The sequence below is a fragment of the Thunnus albacares genome, chromosome 5, assembly GCF_914725855.1.
Source record: "Thunnus albacares chromosome 5, fThuAlb1.1, whole genome shotgun sequence".
In the NCBI taxonomy this organism is placed as follows: domain Eukaryota; kingdom Metazoa; phylum Chordata; class Actinopteri; order Scombriformes; family Scombridae; genus Thunnus; species Thunnus albacares.
The window spans coordinates 18154896-18176213 of NC_058110.1; the positions used below are offsets into that span (position 1 = coordinate 18154896).

General features: G+C 39.8%; 1 protein-coding gene across 2 annotated transcripts; it reads left to right on the top strand.

The window, feature by feature from the left end:
* The first annotated feature begins 903 nt into the window (after positions 1 to 903).
* LOC122982804 (RNA-binding motif, single-stranded-interacting protein 2-like) lies at positions 904 to 20801 on the top strand. Of its 2 annotated transcripts, none has more exons than XM_044352377.1 (14): positions 904 to 1139; positions 8796 to 8992; positions 12371 to 12429; positions 13894 to 13985; positions 16159 to 16316; positions 16709 to 16788; positions 16938 to 17047; positions 17190 to 17236; positions 17330 to 17423; positions 17616 to 17666; positions 18445 to 18555; positions 18983 to 19063; positions 19161 to 19251; positions 19371 to 20801. In XM_044352377.1, exons 1-13 carry the CDS (start codon positions 1068 to 1070, stop codon positions 19236 to 19238), a joined length of 1230 nt encoding a protein of 409 aa, XP_044208312.1. In that variant the 5' UTR covers positions 904 to 1067; the 3' UTR covers positions 19239 to 19251; positions 19371 to 20801. The 2 variants fall into 2 exon arrangements, with proteins under 2 accessions (XP_044208312.1, XP_044208313.1); XM_044352378.1 differs by lacking the exon at positions 904 to 1139 and adding an exon at positions 2650 to 2974.
* Positions 20802 to 21318: the final 517 nt, after the last annotated feature.

Here is a 21318-nt window from a genome sequence, read left to right on the forward strand (position 1 = left end):
AGATGGCATTGGCTCAAACTGGAGGGGTTGTATCACTCTTTGGAAGTGAACCTGTCCTGCATATACGAATGGGAGGACATTGCTTTTCAAGACTTGGAACTGCACAAAGCTCTACAGTCAACTAAGCACTGAACATTAAAATGTCATTATGGCAGAAACTGTAAAAATAAAGATCTAGCTGAAAAATACCCTGAATTATCCTTTATGGCAGATTCAATAAAACTTGGATTAAAACAAGGACATAGCACAAGAGTTTATTAAACACTAATACTGTATAATTTTAGGTCTCTTGCATCTCTATTTGTCTTAAAAAATATACTATGAACAAATATATTCTGAGATAACTTTAACCATTAACAGCCATTAACAGCTGTCGGCATTGGTACGGCTTTCTAACCTCCAAAAATACTCTGGAATTAAGGAAGAATATGACACATCAGGACAGGAAGTAGTTTTTCCATTTTTGTAAACCTATGCTTATTACAGTAAACGTTATTCTAGGTCACAGTGAGTGTTTACGCCCTACACAGGAAATAGTAGTAGTGCTATTCACTTCTGGTGCATCACTGCCTCTTGACCTGAAGCTCATTTAGTTTGACACAAAAACCAGCTGCTAAAAAGATTGACCTAAAGGGCAGAGGGTACTCAAGGGGCAACATGCTTACTTTTGCAGAAAGCGCCCAAAATCACCAATCCAACTCCTTGCTCTGATACATATATTGACATCTTATATCAGTCAAACCCTATGTAAACTACACTTCTGCTTTTCTTCACCAAATCCTAAATCCTATAGGGTTAGTTGGATGACTTGGATTGCCACTTTTATAGCAGAATTTATAGCTGTATATGAGTAAATTGTGTTATCATAGTAGGTTTTGTGGGGCATGAAGCCGGTAGATAAAGTCAGATATAACACATGAGCACATAGCCAGTGTAGTGTGTGGGGCACATCAGAGTGCTGGGAAGAGCGACTCCAATCACTACCGCTGTTCCTGGCTGAATTTCCCTGGCTGACGTCAGCTGACTGCCTTGGCTCTCCGCTCCTCCGGACACAGCGCCGTGTAAAAATGCTGCTCTCTGTGCCGCCAAGGACAGGAATCAACCCATACAACGGCTACCCCGTCAAAAACAACAAGAAGGTAAATAGCAACACCACAGCACTACTTCTGTCCTCTCTTTCTGGAATACCGAGTTTATTTCTCGATGCGGTGTTGTTCGAGCTCAGCCTCAGCTCCAGTTAAAAGCTGCTCGGCTGTTTAAGCTGCAGTGTCCTTGAAAGTGGATCACAGGCGACGTTTTAAACTCTCTTACTTGCTGTTTGCAACCTTTGCTGTCGGCTTGTTTGATGGTGTCGCCACATTGTTATAAATGGACAGTGGGCCCGTTACATTGTTTCCCGTTGATTACTACTACAGTTTCGTTTGTTCGGATACGGTCGCTGTTCTCTTCCTACACCTCGCCAGCACATAAGAGCGCAGCTTACAAATGTGCTGTAGATGCTCGTAAGGCTCACAACCAGCTAATAAAGGCTAATTATATTCCACTTTAATAGAAATTCTTTGGGGTTAAATTAACTGCGTCTTCACTTAGGTAATGTTTTCATTGAATTAACCACAAGTTGGCAAAGTTTTTTTTTTCTCTTTTACGCGTAACGATATGCCCCACCCCTTCAATCCTACTAATGATGACTGAGAGGGTTTTGCATGGCACTATGGAAAAGAGGAAAGTTACAGAGCCCATGAATCATGTCTAATATTACCACATTGTATGTGGCTATATGGGATGTTCAGCTTAGCTGTAGAGCAATATGACCACAGAGCTGGGACAGTATATAAGATCTAATACTGATTAACTTGCTTCCTCAAATGAATAATTCATGTGGTGCCATTCTTATGTATGTGCAACCATCTTTTCTGTGAAGATTGTATAGATTTTTTTCCTTTTTAAATTCTGGTATGTGCAGTATAATACACATGATTGCTTGCAGCTACAGTTTAAACTGTCATTCATGGCACTCAAGAGAGCATTTTGAGGGCTGATTCTTAAAGAAATTGTCAAGGTTAATGCCAAAACCTGTCTTTAAAAGATTGCTGATAAGGTGTGACTGGAATGGCGTATGGATATGCTGATGCCTGACTCTCAGCGTTTCTTGAATAACGTTTGAACAAAACTGAAATCAAACACCTCCCTCCTTCCTTCTCCCTGTGTTATTCCCTTCCCTGCCTCACGGCTGGCAGGAATTCAGATTGCTCAGATTAATGACCTGGAATTCCTGGAATCCTGGATTCAGACAATGTGTTCAGTTCAAGAGGGGCTCTGCAAACTCAAACCTTTTCCTTGAAAGAAGACGTGCACACACCTTTTTTTTTTTTTTTCTTTACACATTTCAGATTGTTAGAGTGCCAAAGTCACACAGAGGGAGGACTTGTAAATCCAGCGTCAAGTGGTAACCCCTGGTCTGTGTCTTTTACTACGAGAAAAAGGGCGGAGAAAAGAAAAGGATTAAGAGATTTCCCCCCTTTTCCTCTGCTTTCGATTAACACTCCCCCCACCCCCACCCCGGCCTTTTTTTTTTCTTCTCCCCTGTGTGTTTCACATACCTTGATTTCTTGTCTGTCAGTGGTTCAGTTCACATGGAGAAGAGAGCCTGAACATTCCTCCGTAACTGACGTCCTAAGAATTTACTTTCTGCTCTCTTCAGGGTGCTTGATACCTATTTAAAACAGACTTTTTCAAGCTCCTGTGAACATTTTTCCGGTGTATTTTAATGGGACTGGATTGAGTCAGGAGGAGAGCAAGGAGAAGTCTCACCTTTTAACCACAGGACGCCAAGGATTTTCATTACTTTTCCTTTCTGTTTCTTCCCACATTGCACAGTTTTTCTTGCAGCTGCAAAAATATAATATAAAGAGATTAAGTCTGTAACACTATGATCTTTTCCACTGTGCCTTTGAAGGTTTCTTATACCAAACAGGTAGGACTCCACATTTGAGACATTTCTTTATTATTAAAGATAGAATATGTATTTGTAAACATGTACTTGTTGCATAGCATACATTAGCTGTTTTAGCAATATATAGATTATTTTTTAACAGATTTCCTTTGCATTATTGAAATGCTACTGCACCATTATGTGGATAAAGGGCATCCGATTTTATTTTATTTTTAAACAATATTCAAATAATTAATATTTTTTGACAAATGTAATTATTTGTCACTGGACTTTGTGGGTAATTATATGCTTTTCTTAGGATAAAGATAAATGAAAGAACTAAATGGGACGATTATTCTGACATCCACAGTATCACAGACACCAAAAAGGTTCGTGTTGCCTGAGGGCTATAGCGTTCAAGTGTCAGATAATCAGGCTCACATCTTTGCTATTACTATGGAGTTGAAGGCATACATCCTGCCTCACTTAGCGCTCATTGTTCTCTCTCGGATGAAAAAGTCCTTGAGTCACCTGCGCTCCCTGTGGGCATCACCTTTGCTCCTTCCAACTGTAATCACCTCATCAGTCTTCAGTTGCTGCCTGGAGTGCTCCTCTTCTCTCTGCACCATGCTGTAGGCCACTTACTGTAGTTATACTGCTTGCACAACTATAATAATGAGACAAAGAGCTCTTCTCATCTTCCTGCAACTACTAACTGCATAAACTGTGATAGTTATAGGATGTGAGGACTGTGTGCTTTACTAACAGTGGCTGGAAGCAACTGAGCGTCCATTGGTCACAGGCAGATTGTAAAAATAACTGCCTCTTGATTTTGAAATATCATTTTTTTCAGTTGTAAATAAGCGTGTGTTGTATGTGCACAGAAGGTTTCTCCAGGAATGTGGTTCAATTTAACAATGACAGCTTGAACCCTAATCTTAAACCCAACACCCCCCCACCTCAAGGAGAGGGAGACAAACGTTTGTATTACAGAGGAATGTAAGGAATGCTCTGAGATGACAATGTGATGCATGTAAGGTGCAGTGCAAACAGATATGTAGGCGACTGTGGACTGAAGAGTAACAAGTAGGAGAGAAATCAGTAATATGCCAGGAGGCCAAGTTTTAGCAACCAGCTAACTGAGAGGATATGCAGTCTTATTTAAGACTCTCGTCATACTCTCTGACCCTCCCTTCCTAACTGCATTTGTGTTCTTCTGCATGTATATTTGCCTGTGTTTGCACTTTGCACCAGCACATTTGGTTTTACCTTACATGGGTGGCAAAACACCTGGAGCTGGGTGCGGGGGCAGATGGGGGAGTAGGTGTGGATCTGACTCACTGCCATCCTTTTCTCAGAAGGAGCCTAGCAGAGCGGTCTTAATGAGACACTACCTTCTGACTGGAGAGCACATGAGAGGGATTAGCACTTTCCGCTAACAAGCTCAGATCCCAATTAGACAGGCCTCACTAGCCAGGCTCGGGCCCGGACTCGGTCTCCCGTCAGATCCTATCTCCCCAGGCCTCTGCAGGTGCATCCCTCCTGATAGCCTGTTCGGCACGCCTACAGTGAAGGCATGGGAAAGCACAGGAAGAGGCTGTGATTGTGGAAAAACAAACAGCGTACTATTGATGCTAAAGAAGAGAGGGAGATTAGAGAAGAGGACCAAGATGAATAGGCTCTGTGAGTCACTGTGATTTTCTCAGCTTGACTAAAAAGACAAGGGGTATGTTCTGAAGGCTGGATCCAAAACATAAGTCAGCTGGATAGTGGGGATACAAATAAGCTTGTGAAAGAATTGGTGTTGCTGCTCATGTTAGTATTGTCTGAAAGGATGTTGCATTATACATATATATATATATATATATATATATATATATATATATACAAGTCAATACGTAATAAGAGCACACATTTCTTCTGTGTTCAGAGTTTAGCAGTTAGGTTAAAATGCCTTGTTCTAGGGAAACTTGCATTCATATTGCACACATACATTATTGTATGTGCTTAACATGCATCTTTAATGATGTCAATTTTTATTGTGTCCTGCCCATTAAGGTTTACTTTACTTGAAGTAGGCTATATACTGGCATATACATTCCATGTCTGAGGGGCTTAAAGTTTTGTTATTAAAGACAAAGAACAAGATACATCTTATCCAAGAGTAATAAACTTTATGTTGAACATAGTTAAAAATGTGTCAGAACATTTAATTTGTGCATGTAACATAATGTTGCAGTGAGAAAAAACTAATACAGGAGCACCTTGTAGTGAGCTAATATAGTATGACACATCGCAAAAATTACAGACGAAGTAATAACAAACATTAAATCTACTTAATTTAACTGCTAATGTTCCTATTATCCCATTTCCATTTCTATGATCACATTTCCATTTAATCCATTTGAACTTAAGAGAGATGGAAATTTTTGTCATGATACATATTTTGACCCTGATATTAACTTCTTTTCAGCTACTAACATTTCCTCTTGTGAATACTATAATTCAACTGCTTGACAGAATCATTTCCAGTTGAATGTAAACTATTTTCGGTTCTACCTTAAAATTATGATCAGCTGGTACATTATTTATCCTCCTTAAATCATGAGTTTTCTGTGATCGTTCTTACTGAAACATGGCTTACGAAGAATCTAAAGGACTAGGCCTTTATGAGCTGCCATCATATACCTCTACTCATTTCATCAGACAGTCCAGGTCTGGAGGAGTTTCAGTCTTTGTCCATCAAAATTTTGAATTTGTTAATTGACATGACCTTTTTAGAAATTCTGATGAAATAGAAAATAACAAAAATGTGGTCATAGCTAGTATTTATTGACCACTAGACACCAAAATTACTTGTTTTAATAACAGTATCATTAACACTTTGGAGCTTATAAATAAGGAAAACAAAACATGCCATATTCTCAAGGACTTAATATTAATCTTTTAAAAGTGAAGCTCATTCTCCAACAGAAAATTTAAAATAAAAGTAAAAGTTATTTCTATCCCACTATTAGCAAGCCTAGCAGGGTACACTAATTGATAATATATTATTATTCACCTTTTGTTTGTCTTTTGGATGTGGTTTTCATATAAGCCATGACAGGTTTCTACCACACCCTCACGCATAGTTTATATTTCCTTCATGTGTTTTGTCTTTATTTGTGTGAAACAAAACAAATTTCCGTGCTACCAATTTTAGACAGAACTGTTGACCAATGAAAATGCATTTAGTTGAAGCTTTGTTGATTGGTTGTGGTTCGTTGGCGCACACATCATTGGTTGATTTATCTTTTCTTTCTGCCCAGGCATATTTGGGTGTTTTGAGCATTTTTTTTTTCTCCTGTTGCAACATCCAAACCAGATTTGAATCACTGAATCTCAGACTTTTGTTTTGTAACATTGCAAACACAATACTGCAATATCCAGATCTAGTTTAAAGCTTTTATATCCTATTTTCACTTGTAAAACCACTGTTTAAACTTTAAAAATTCTGTTTCACTTTCGTGAAATGTGATGATCCCTAATAGTCTTATACTAGTTGCCAAGAACAGATCCACAGCAGAGAGAAATAGAGAGGTCATAATTAGCTTGATTCCAGCAGTCTTTTGACAACTCCCTCTCTGTTAATAAGCTGGTGGTCCGGTGCTGACCTTGTGGTGTCAAACAAGCCATCCCATTGTTCCCGGGGGCCAGGCCTGGTGACCCTAACTAATCAAACAGTTCCTCCTTCTCCAGCACTGAGAGGGAGGCAACACCAAGGCCAAACTTAGCCAGCATTTTACTTGCAAACCAATGTAATTCAGTTTATTCTGAGCCATGGTACTAAAAGATTAGTCAAGAAACAAACATCTGATGAAAACAGCTGCCACATAAGATTACCAGTGCATTAGCTACATATGAACACTGCACATACATTTAAGATTCCTTATTACTGCCTTATTTGTGGATACATTTTATGCTGAACATATCATGGCACACATGATAACATGCTCACAGCATCACTGGGAGCGAAGTCACTGCATACTGCTCCTTTCATACATTAGCAGTGTAGAGGGGGGCATAATTAACAGCCTGATCAAGAAATCCGTTCTGGAGAAGTGAAATTTATGTGCAAACACATAACCCAGAGCATTTAATTTTTGACACTGTTAATATATACAGTCATCTGAGAGATTTGCAAAAATATGTGACCTTAATTCTTATGAAAAAAATACATTTAGGGGAATGTAGCCATGCAAATAGTTTAGGTTTCAAGATTTCTGTCATCTTCCCAAGACAATAGCAGTGAATGGAAATGGTTTGTGCTGTTCAAAGCGCTGAAAAAAATCGATTTGAAAAACCCAATATAAAAGTTTCTTTCCAGAAACAATGTCCTGGTTTCTGTGGATAATCCACAGATCTCACTGTGAACAGTTTTCATTGGAACTCCCAATGAAAACTGTTCTCAAAACCTTTCCAGCTTCAACCCACAACATAAAAGCCTCTCTTGCAGCATAATGTAGCTCAGCCACTTTAGTTCCAGCTAGATTTAATATTATACGCTTTGTTTTTACATTTATGAAAGGGTTCACTTGCCTTCACAAGATAAGCAAAGCATGTAGTACTCATGTATGGTATACATTTGTACAGTTCACATTTCTGCCAAAAGCAGCATGTCTCAGCCATCACTAATATATGTTTAAAAAAAAGTGAAGGTAAGGTCAGTATCGCTGCAAAATGGTTTTAAATATCTTGCAAACAAAGAAGTATTGTCTGAAATATCTGAGCTGAAGTCCCCAATGACATGTTGTCTAAATGTTAATAACAGCTAGTCTGTTAAGATATTAATCCCAATTTTGATTTGATTCAATTGGCATAGAGGTATTAGTAATATTAAATGTTATATTATTATAGTGCCAATGCCAGTCAACATTAAAGACCGGATTATACTTAATATTCCAAAATATTTTCAGTCTTTCTCCATTTTTGTGCAGACTGATAGTGAACATTGACTATAGGGCCACAATTTATTTATCTCCCAACCAAGCAAGTTATACTGGAGAGAGTAAATCACTGCTGACTGCTTCTTGAGACTACAACAGTTTGGTTCATTTTAACAGTTAATGTTTGAAGTATCTGTGTAACGTTGTAGTTGGGGATTTTTATGATTCCTACCCCTGTTAAACCAGGTCATATACAGAGCCTGCAGTACATTGTCTACACATCACACCCACATACAAAGATACTTTCTGTACACCTTTTAATCTTTCTGTATGACCTTTTAACATGAATATGTGCATGTTTTTGCACATTCTGCTTACGGTGCATTCTGCAGTCTCACATATTGTATCATATTTCACTTTCGATTTTTTCCTCACACGCATTTTTTTTCTCTCTCATTTCATCTTATCTCACCTGACTTGCCAAGTCAGACGAAGCAGCTTAATTGCTTTTGATATCCTAGCTGTGACTTTATGGCCCCAATTTGGTAGTTTTGACACCATGTCATTAGGTTAACCAGCCACTGTTGTCCTGTTCTGGCTAATTGTGTCCTTAATTGATTTTCTTCTCTTCAGCCTGCAGTTATAGTAAATCACTTAGTGGACCGTTCTTATACGCAGTTACCTACTACATCAGTGTATATAGATCCAATTTCATGGAGCTAAATAAGAAATACTACTTGCACTTCATTATCTCTGAACTTGTTTATAGTGTATCTGTTATTGTGCACACTGTAACACTGAGGGAACACATTTTCATTCCCCTGAATACTGAATAAAATATATGGAGACAATAAATTCTACATTTAACCTTGAATCTACTTTGTGCCAGCATGACTGCACCATCCCAAATCTGACTATGCCCTATATTTGTTTTGCAGCAGACGTATGTGTCCCCCTCCAATCATCAGATGGCTCCTCCAAGCCCCAACAACAACAACAACAGCAACACCACCACCTCTACCATCAGCAATGGCAGCAGCAATAGTGGGGGAGAGCAGCTGAGCAAAACCAACCTGTACATCCGTGGCCTCCACCCAGGAACCACAGACCAGGATCTGGTCAAACTCTGTCAGCCGTAAGTCACCCAAAAAAACAATTTCTCCAACCTCTACATGCACACCCAATAAATCTGTCTCTGGCTTCCTCCTGCGCACATGAACCAGGTTAGAGGAGCAGAGCAGATTAAGATAGAACAGAGTGATGGGTGAATGGATAGATGGGCGATGGCTTGTTGGCCGGCTAAAGGTATTAAGGATTGCATGACTACATTAGCAAATAAAGTAGATGGATGACTCTCTAACAGGTGAAATACACATGAGTGCTTTAGCACACCTTAGAAGGTATTTCTGGAACAGAGGAGAGAGCCACATTTTCATCCACATGTTTTTAAGGCCCATCATTTAGTGGCCTTATGGAAAAAACAACAATCATTTGGGCTGCAAACTAAGACCTTTCAGTTTGGCACAGCTAAGCACAGACTTTCCAACAACTAGGTACAGAATGTTTAGTCTCCCTCTCTCACACTAATTTTGTCTGTCTCCTCTTACTCCCTTGACGTTTAACCTATATGAACTATAGGTTAATTATGCTTGTAGATTATCATCACATAATATGATTACAATGAGACTGTCCTAATTCAAAGTCATATTGTGTACTATTAAATACCACGCTATGTTTCTCATCAGAGTGAGTCTTAAAAAAAAACTGTTGTGGGCAGCATATAGCCTGACATCAAACAACAGCATCAACCAATCCATCCAATATGTTTGTTAGGCCCTCAGTGGTAGACATCAAAACAAGTAGGGGCTGAGATAAATGATCTGGGCTCTCTTAATTGAATACTGGAGCCTGGTGATGAGAACCAGAGGAGCAGAGAAAATCTGAGAGAAGAGAAGAGTGAGAGAAAAGGAGGGAAAGGGGAGCTAGAGAGATTGAATAAGGGAGAGAGGGAGGGAGAGGCCTGCTATTTTACAGCTGTCTGGAAGATATGGCTCACATGAGGCTGCCCAACCCTACAGGAAACGGCGAGCCCAGGGGAAAGGGAAAGACAAACAAGGGCAATGGCATGAAGGGGGGGGGGGTGGATGTGGATGGAGAGAATCAGAGGGGGAGGAGTGAATGGAGTTCAGGGTTTGTGTGTCAGGTGGTGTTCTGTGGGGGTAGTTCTCATATTTCTGCTTTTACAGAGTAGATAAAATCACTGCATGAAATTTGCCTTTTAGCAGAGCACATTAAAGCCAGTGTAATTCTCAGTTAAACTAGACTGAGAGAGGATAATGTATCCAATAATACTTAATACGGAAAATGCTTGTAGATGAGGTTGTAAAACAGCAGGAAGACAAGTCATGGAGGGGATTAGACTCACTTTAATAAAGTTTGAACAGTAAATGTGTGCATTCTGTCAGGACACAACACTCCCGAAGCTCCCCTCCCCCCTACACAGAGAGTTGTTGTATGCAAGCTCGGAGATGTACTGTGTAGGGAATGAGGGATGAGAGGAGGGGATGGGGGGTTGATTCCCCATCTCCGGCCCCTGCAGTTGTCTCTCTGGGTGCCTCACTGTGGCTCTGGTTCTTGCCCTGGTCCGTCTCTGGTGGTTGACCATGGATGGACATTGGGCTTGACTCTGGATGCTGTGCTCTCTCACACATGGCTGAGTCTCCAGCCCCTCTTTTCGCTCTGCATCATGTAGTCCGAGACCTCTGAGCACAATTTAGTAAACGGGTATCTCAACTGTGTAAGCAGAGAAGTGCAGCAAGCAGAGTTCACAGCTTAAAAGACTAGTCATAATGTGACGTACTGGACTGGTTGGATTGCTGTGTATCCACAGTAATGATGCATATGAAAATAGAAGAAGACATTGGCATATCCACTCAGTGCAGTGGGTGGCATCCTATGGCTTGGAATAAGAAATGCACCATGAAATAGTCATGTTATATAGAGGCTCAAATGCATAATACAACAGACCTTCACTTAACCAACACTGGATGGAGTTTGCAAAGTGTTTGGATTAGATAAATGACTATAACACATGACAGCGTCTGTCTGTTACACTTCTAACTTTGGTTAGAAAAGAAGTCAAAGCAGCTTCATCTATACAGAATTGTTGCTTTTAGGGTATAAACACAAATAAAAAGACATAAGAATAGAGCTTAACAAGATATCAGATACTGCTAAAACTAATTGAGTTGAAAGTTATTTCTTAAAGTCCTCAGAATCAAGAGTTGGGTACATGATGTGAACTGAAGTAGATGATAAACTATTATAGGATTAAACCAGTGATTGTTTAAGCTTTTTGCATTGCTCTGCATTGAGGACAGATAAGTTAACAACTAAATTAAGACGAGTAAAATGGGAACACACTGTGTATCCTATAATATATGTGTATCCTGTTTTTATATTTCCAAAATATAGTAGTGTAGTCAATTGTTGTATTGTCCAAATCAATAATTTAGAATTCTTGGATATTTCAGTAAAAACTTAATCATCTTCACAGTTGACTATAAACCACTTCAGTACAGGAATAAATATGTGCAGATTTCTTTTTTTTTCTAAAGGGAGAGTAATCAAAAAAAGTAATTTAAAAGAATCAATTTCATCTCCAATTCAGAGTAATCCAACAGATTAAATGTCAGATAACAATTTTAGCTGGTCATCACTTAATCCTTGTTAATAAAATGTATTTTAGCCCAGATGAAATGCAGTGTCACTGGATCAGAGCTGGATTGTACTTTGAGGGGCACTAAGACCCAGCGGAAGGTAGAGCAATGCCTAGAGAAGCTGGTTAGTAGAATGAGAGTGTGGCTGTGAGCCAGCATTGGACAGGACAGCCAAGGAGAGGCATATCAGATTACACTGCATGCACATGCCTCGAGAGATGGGAACCGATAGACACTCTGCCGCACAGACGCATTTGCCTGAGCCAGATCCTATCCTATGCATCTGCAGTATCTACAGTATAGCTGGCCAGATGGATAGATGATGCAGGATTTTCATATCGATAGTGCGTTGTGAAGCAATGTGAAAGTGCAGCAGAGACATTTATTTTTACCATATTTTCATGTCACGTTCCCCTTGAGGTATGATCCCTATTGACATCTGTGTGTGAGCTGGAATGAATAAAAAATGGAAAATCTATAGTTCTCTCCAGCATACAGAAACCCAAAGGACATTACTCTTATTTCATTTAATTTATGTCGCATCCCCTCTCTCAGGATTTCCCTATGCACATCATTTATTATCAGATGGTGTAATTGTATTCAGTGTTATTGCACTGAATCTGTCATGTGAATTATAATTCAATCATCATGGAGCACAAACTCTTGGGGTGTGTTTACAGAGAAACCACATTGCCTCAGCAGTGTTGCATCGCTAATAGTCAATGTAAACAAGTAATTATTTTCAGTTCACAATTTAAGGATGATTCCTGAGTGTGAACCTTGCTGTTTTTCAGGTATGGGAAAATAGTATCCACCAAGGCGATCCTCGACAAGACCACCAACAAGTGCAAAGGTGAGAAATAAAGGCATCAGCTGGTTGATACGAACTGTTGAGCAGAGGTTGAAAGATCAGTTGAGAGTAGATTCAGTACAGATGTGGCAAAGTGAGCTCAAAGGTATACCAGTATGTACAGTACACAATATTTTTTTCCCAGGATGATGAAGCCTTACTCTGCCTCTGAAGGGCTTACCCTGATATTCTTACCCTAACCCCAACCAATCTCACTCCTCATGCCTAAACCTAACCAACCCAACCAACGAAGGCAATGAGTACCAGCCAATCAGAGGCAGAGTAGGGCGGGTCATGACTTCGCCAACCTGGGAAAAAAAATTGGCGTACAGTACATCTTTTTGTTGGAGATGGAGTTAACAGGAGCTTATATCGGAAAAGTACCTGTTATATGAAAGCCAGAATTACCGATATCATAACTCATTTTTGGCTATCTTGCCTTCATCAGGGTGGTCAAGTGTTAATAGCGCCAGAATTTCCAAGGTCATCTGAAAGACTTATATATTTATTTATATGCAAGGTTGAAATGGATTGGAATCACAGGTTCTGCAATCTTTGTAATGATAACTGTCTGGGAGATTCATATCACATTTTGTTAAAATGCTAGAATTATGTAAGCATAATGAGTAATAATGGGAAAAGTATTTTGCTAAAGTATTATTTACGCTAAAATATATTATTATTAATTTTATTACAGTCAGATCAGCCAAAAGATATTTGTAAATTAGGTACCTTTTTGTAGAATGTTCCACCCTTGTTTAAGTAATTTACAACATGATGTACTGTATAATTTTGTCTATACTCCATACCATGCAACTATGATCTTGAGTCAATAAATCTCAATCTGAAAATTTGAAATCCATGATATTGTTTACTTAACTGCCTGCATCTTATTGTAAACAAGAAAAAGAAATTCATGTATCATGGTTGGAGACTCAATACTTAACTAATGAGAAATGTTCGGTTTTCTCGGATCGTGTCTGTCTAGAAGAGAATGTATTCATTAACACCTTATCTTGTCAGTTGATGATATTTTCGCTGCATATCAACAACAAAGAGGTGAAATAACGTCAGAAGCATGACACCAGATAGATTTGTCATCTCTGCTGTAGTTAGCAAGTGTGAAAAATTACAGATTGCAGTCGAAAGGATCAACACATTACTGATACACTTCCCTCAATAAAGCTGTTTGCTTCGATCGCCAAATGTTTACTGTGTGTTTAGCTTCACACAATACCATAACAGGTGTGTGACATAAAATGGACAGTGTAGTATAACTGTATAGCTTTCCTTCATGGAGAAACACAGCCAAGACCTAGCTGACAGTCAGTCTCTTTAGACTCGGACACTTCTCCTGTGAGTGCTTCAGGAGTTCAAATTACACGCCTGCGTCCATAGAATCTTGTGGTGTGCATATCTCATTGTCATAAGTTGTATGTCTTGCTATGTGTGTGTCTGTCCCTGCAGGATATGGCTTTGTTGACTTTGACAGTCCAGCCTCAGCTCAGAAGGCGGTGACGGCGCTGAAGGCGGGTGGAGTGCAGGCTCAGATGGCCAAGGTAAGAGCTCCACTCGACATGTCAATATTTGGTGGGTTTATTTATTACTACTTGGTATCAGTTTCATTCAGATTGTTGGCCTGAGTTAAATTCTCAGCGCACGAACAAGACATTGTGACAGTGACTCAGCAGCTCAGCAGAAAGTTAAAGGATGAATAATTAATTTTAAATTTAATGATGAATCATTAACCTTGCAGCGGAAGGTTACGCCTTGCCTTATCTGCTTCTTATAAATGTCCCTTCTCAAGCTGTCTCAAGCTCTTTCTCTATCTTCCTTTCTCCCCATGTTTTTTTTTCCGTTCTTGTTATATGAGCCATGGCTCCCAAAAATAAGCCAATTAAGCCACAGTTTGTGTGTATGTGTGTGCGCGCGTGCGTGTGTTTGCTGGGCGGTGCACATGGGTGTATGCTTAAATCAGTATATTTATGGGCATTAATGCACTGTAGAATATGTGTGTGCACAATCAAAGAGTCCATGGATGCACACAGGTACATGTGTGTGTCATGCTTCATAGTGGTGGTGGTGCTGGGGGAGTGTGTCCCAGGGCCTGCGCTTCGCACAAAGGACCTGTCTGTTCTCCCTGGTGGCATCTGACTCAGTGTCTGAGCAGCTCCCCAGTCAGCAGGGCCCTATGCCCAGCCACCCGCCCTGTCAACACACACACACACACATACAGCACACTTGACAATCACGCACTCACTCCACCAGCCTTGCCTCAACCAGATTATGACACACACTCACAAGTACACACACGCACGCCACCGACACCCTGGGAAAGCTGATCTCTCGTTAAGCTGGATCACTGACATTCATATGGCTTCTTGCTCACAAAATAACTTGATTTCACTCACCCCTTCACTCCGGGTTTACAACAAGGCTTATGTTTGCGTCAGATTTCTCTCTGACTCATTCTGACTCATTCGCGGCTGAAATCCACAGTGGGTTTTTCTCTGCTCGCTCTCGTGGGTGCGTGCTTCATCACTCGTTCGCTGTGAAGGAGGAAGAGGAAGAGGGAGGTGAAGGAGAAATCACCTTCACCGCAGGTCGCAGCGATTATACATGCATTATTCATGGGATGGAAATTAATTCACGCTACATTTACAGGTTTTTAATCACATCTGCACTCTGAGATAATGAATATGCATAATGGTTAGAGGGTGATACGGATTGGTTATCTTACAAGATACTGTTGGTCAAATTAAATTTGTTTGAGTAGGCGGCAAAGAAAAGAAAAAAAAAGGCCTACAAAATAGTTCAAAACCATAAAATGAAACTGGCGTTTTAAGAGTTTCTTTGAGGTTGTTTTCTAATAATTTCAAATTCAGATTTGGAATAGCTGCATAATTTGTCAGATTTATGCAAGCCAACAGAGCCGGCCTCTGTGCCTGCACTCAAGGTCAGGATTAACACATGAATATAACTGCTTGAATGCAAGCGACATATTATTACCATGACATAGGAAACGGGATGATAATGTTTGCCTCGTGGGAAGATAATAGCACAATGCTTTAGATGTTCTTCAGATCATTTCCAAAGGTCTTTGTCCAAAACATGGTTGCTGTGATTCTGCTCTGAGCATGAGCACATAATGGCTTTAGATCATCCATGGATGGAGAGCCATTTGAAATTTAATTATGCTTTGATATCACATTACCTGGATCCTGCATGTTCACTCTCTTTAAGAGGCTGGTCACACACAATGGGCCTATCTTCTACCCTTTTGGTAATAACATTTGGATGATAGAGTATGAGAGAGGATGAATTCAAGTAGAGGAGATAAAGATAGTCAAAATGAGGGAGAAGTTCAGCTAAAGTCCAGCCAGAGCACTATCTCCACCATCTCTGAATATCTGTTTTCTCCTTTGAACTCATCCATGCAGCTCACTTTCTCACACAGGGCCAAAATGAAATGCGCCTTCAGCTTCAAACCCCTCTACCCTTTCTCTTAGACTGTTTTCTTAACTGTCTAATGTCCTCCCCTTGACACCCTTCAAAATATCAGAAATCTCACACACTTCCTTTTAAAAGGTTACATAAATTCCCTCATGCAGCTTTTGTATGGCTCTTGATTTTTGAAGGGCTCCGGTTATAATGCCACAGTTGTGAAATGAATGGCTCTTTCTGCTCCTTGTCTTCATCTTTTTAATCCTCTTTTGACTCCTCTGCATTCAGCAACAGGAGCAGGACCCCACCAACTTATACATCTCCAATCTGCCGCTGTCCATGGATGAGCAGGAGCTGGAGAACATGCTGAAGCCCTTCAGCCAGGCCATTTCCACTCGCATCCTCCGTGACGCCAACGGAACCAGCCGAGGAGTGGGCTTTGCCAGGTATAAACTTTGGATATTTAGTTAAGTGATTTAGTACAGATGTTTAAACTTGATTAGTTATAGTGTAGCCTTGTGTGAATTGAAGAAAATATTCAGAAACAAAAAGAAAATTTCCAGATTTAGAGTAGTCAGTGCTGAAGGTATATTTTGACTGTACTAATCATGGTGACTGAGCCCTCTGGTGGCCAGTATGGGTACAACGCTCTAGCCAAACTATTTGGATGGCTGCATTTGTATACAGTGCTTTTATCCATGACCCACTCTGCCTCCAGAGCCACAGCCGCATTATTGTTCCATATTCAAGTGGGACACAGCAGTGACACCTTGTTACCTTCTACTGTTAAACACAATGTTTGCTTTTATAAACACATAGATTTTCCTTTTTTTTGCAGGATGGAGTCAACAGAGAAATGTGAGGCCATCATCCAACATTTCAATGGAAAATATATCAAGACTCCACCTGGAGTTCCAGGTGAGTTTCCTTTTTTTGTTTGAGATGATACATGTTTGGACCTTGCATCTTTAAAACAAATTACCAGTTGAAGAAAATAATCTCATTTATGGTACAGAATATAATCTTTCATATAATGTGATTTTTTTTTCTTAAATCCTCTGGTCCAGTGCCGCCAGAGCCCTTGTTGTGTAAATTTGCTGATGGAGGCCAGAAGAAGCGTCAGAGTCAGGGAAAATATCTGCAGAACGGCCGAACCTGGATGAGAGATGGAGAGACTGTAAGTTTTAAGTTTGTTCTTCTTCTTCATTCATGACTCCTGTGAAAACTGTTCGTCTTACTTATGCAACATCGCTTGAGGCTTGTGGTATAATACATCGATCATCCTCACAATGACACCCTCCTTTATCTTTTTCCTCCAGGGAGGAATGACCCTTACATATGACCCCACCACAGCCTTACAGAACGGGTCAGTACCAGCATTAAAAATAAATAGCTCTTGTACTCCAGAGGGAGCAGGATCATGTTGTGGTGACTAATAACATTGTGTCTCTTTCTGCAGGTTCTACTCCTCCCCCTACAGCATTGCCCCAAACCGGATGATTGGGCCGACCTCCCTCTCCCCATACATGCATTCACCTGTGTCCACCTACCAGGTTAGGGTTTCAGACCGTCAATGCTAGTTAAGATGCTGAACTTAACTATCCTTTCATTGTGAAGCATACGTTGCTTTAAAAAAGGCTTTACAATACAGCTGAATTTATGAGGCATTTCCTATTTTAAAAATTGATAGAACTTGTTTATATTATGTAATCGTGTCTTGGTACACTTGTGTCTTGGTTCTGCAGGTACACAACCCATCCTGGATACATCACCAGTCATACATTATGCCGCCCACAGTGAGTATCTTGAATCTTAAAGCTTTTGGCCCTCTTTCCTACATTTGGTGCAGGAGAAACCTTTTAACATTCTGTCAGACTATCTATATGACTAACAGTATCTTTATCTGAGAGGATAATGCTGGCCATTTCCTATATTTTTCTTACTGTCAACAAAGCTCATGTGCAGAGCCAAACCAGTGATAAACTGATCCTACATTACATTAGTATTGAGTAAGTATCCAAAGCCTGATATATTGTACTCCTCTGTGCCAAAGACCTTTGTTGTTGTCCAACATACGATTCTGCTTACAAAGCTTCACTAGAGGGTTGTGCCACATATCACAACCTCTTGACTTTGTACTGAAGTTCTTTGAGGAAATTTACAATGAAGTGCAAAGATGTTGTGCCATTTAGCACAAGCTAGTGAAGCTCTGTACACAGTGGCGTCTGCCATACAAGGAGCTGATCTCCTGAGACTGAAATTGTGGTAGCTGTTAATAGTCTTTGGAGCCGTTTCTAAACAAACTACCATAATCACTCTCTTCGGAGCAAAGTGCAGTGGTGTGGCTCATTGACGTTTTTAATAGTTTTTTTTTAAATAGACACAACAGAGCTCTATAGCACAGACAAATAAGATATATCAGACTTGAGATACACGCACAATACTTTTAAGTAGATCATTTCATTATTAGTTGGGCTTGGCACATGAGATTTGTTGACAATAATCAAAATATAGAAAATCGCCAGCCATATCCTTAAAAGGCAAGTGTTGACACTAGTGTATGTTTTTCCACAGGGAGCAGTCCTGACGCCAGGAATGGATCACACCATGTCCATCCAGCCAACCTCCATGATGGGGCCCCTGACACAGCAGCTCAGCCACCTCTCCATGGGCAGCAGTGGCACAGTCAGTACAGCGGAAAGCAACTTTTTTTTTTGAAAATGCAAAAGTCATGTGAGGTGATGTCAGTCAGCTGCACAAAGCACACTCATGTCTACCAAAACTGGGCAGTCTGTAATTGTATTACACAAGATGATACCAGACGGATGAGAAAAGCAATGATCTCAGCTTTTCCTGAGTGTTTCATTCACTACTTTTCCGCATCCGTTGCTAAATCTGTTGGGTGGAGATAACTATAATTGTTTTTGCACAAATTGGGTGAATTATACAGCATGAATTGGGTGGGGTGTTTTTCTTGCATTGGCAGATGCCTTTTGTAATTTAGGCTGATAAAGACAGGTGTACAACATAACAACAGAACAACATAAATCTTGTATAGTGCAGCTTTATTTTCATTTTCATGTCTTACAAGCTTATTTCCATTCTCTTGCAGTATATGCCTGCAAACACATCTATGCAGGGGACCTACATCCCCCAGTACACCCAAGTGCCTGCCACCAACATCTCAGTTGAGGTAATGACCTCTGTTTTCTCTCACCGGAAAAGCGTGACACTAAAATGTTATGTGAAGCAATCACTCATGGATTTAATCTTTGCTGCCTTCCTCACAGGAAAGTGCCGTCCAGCAACCTGTTGCCATAGAGACACCCACAGAACACACAACCTACTCCTACCAGCATAACAAGTGAAGAGGTGGCAGAGGTGGGTTTAGATCATCGCTTAGTCTGAAAACATTTTTGTTTTGCTGTAGTGGTGCTGCTGCAAAAAAGTGCAGCTGTAGCTCTCGTTTCTAACTGTCTGATCTTGTCACCCTGCGTCAGATCTTCCACTGGAGCCTGAGTGACTCTCAAAGGGGCCTCGAGTGCTGAAACTCAGCACAGTGACTCTACACGTAATGCGCCAGACACTCGGGAGGAACATGGACTGTTACACAGAACGGACAAAAAAAAGAAAAAAGGAAGAAAAAAAAAAAAAATTTTCTACAAACAAACTCATATTTTAAAACAAACTCTTTTACTCCAAACAAACAAGGCTGGAGGATGGCAGGCAATGGGGAATGGAAGAACAGAATGAGGAGCATCTATTTTGATAACAGTCAAGAAAAAAAAAGTCACACATACACACACACGCACACACTACACGTTTTTTGAACATGAATTCATTTTCTTTTCTACAGTAACACTACTCCGGGGAGCTAGAATGAAACCAGGAAAAGAACATTGCAACACCATGTTTCATTTTGAGTCATGTTTTGTTTTGACCTGTTGTAAAATATGCTGATTTTACATCACTTTTTTTCTGATACTTTCAGGCTTTGAACCTGCCTTTTTGTACATAATTCTTTGTTTCGGTGTGTTTCTAGCTTCACGTGTCCTACTTTGATTGATTGGTGCAAATATATGAATACAGAACGCTCAAAAAAACAAACTGAAGTCATCCAGTGACTCATATTTTGGACCGATACGGTGCTGGCTTGCATTAGCTTCTCTTGAAATGGCAGCAAGTTTTATCGGGTGCGAAACCGTACCTGGAGAGCTTTTGCTGATTTTTTTTGGCACTTGACTCTCAAATAATTTATAGTTCCAACAATCCCGACAAAGCTTCAGACAATCAGAAGATTACAAAAGACAAGATAAAGTAGAGATGATGCTCATTCATGTGAGATCTCACAGAGAAGACTTCTTAAAAAGAGCTAAGTAGATTTAAAGCATTCCAGAGATTATTATCAGAAAGTTCTAAATATTGGTTCACTTTGAGCTGCTCCGCTTGATGAAATCCAAAGTTGCATAACAGGGATCACATCTCACTCAGAGCTGCCTGTACATAAGAGAATTAAATTTATTTAGGCTTTCTTTTGATTTCCTTGCATCAGTGTAGTAATGCTTCAGTTATTTTAATGACAACATTGTCTGAACATAGAAATTTTATGTTTTGCCGTGTTTGCTTTTTGTCCCACACATCCCTTTTATACAACGGGAGCCTGAATCTTCCCCCCAACAAACCCCAAAAATGTATTTTCTGAAGCAAGAATTAGATGTTGTTATTAGAGTATGGAGTTGTTATTACATAGATATGGAGATCAACTGGTAAAGCGTGGCTCTGTCCTGTTATATCTTCAGAAGACATTATTTAGGTGGATTGATATGGCCAGTGTAGTGATGCTTTAATATTGGCCATTGCTGTGTGTTTGCATTTATTTCTGCATTTTTGTTTTTCACTTTCATGTTGTTGTTTTTTTACATCTCTTATTTAAAGGTTTTCTTAAATTTTTTTAATTCATTTTTTTAATACTTTTAAGATTGATCCTATTTTTCAAAGAAACTTTGATTTTATTTTTGATAGTGTGTTATGTGCTTCAAATAGTGAGAAATAGATGTTTTCAGCTTTTTTTTTTTTTTTGGAAATAGTGATTTGTTTGTATGTTTGCATACTTCTGTCGTTCTGGTTTCAGCGTTGATGTCAAAGAGGCTTTAATGTTTTTAAAGACATTTCCGTTCTGTCTGTGTCACAAATGTTGGCACTTTATGAACATTGCTCCTTATCATGAATGAATCATGTGTGCTAGGTTCAGACGCATTGTTACAGTTGTGCCCCAAGCAGTTGGGAACAATGTTAGAGAAATATATGTTCAAAACCTTGACTTACCTCATCCTGCCAGAGCAATGTAGATTCAGTTTGTGTACAAGGTTCACAGGCAATAACCAACTACAGTAGGTCTCATGGCTGTTCACAGCTGGTACTGTGTCCGCATCCTTTAACTCTTCCGTC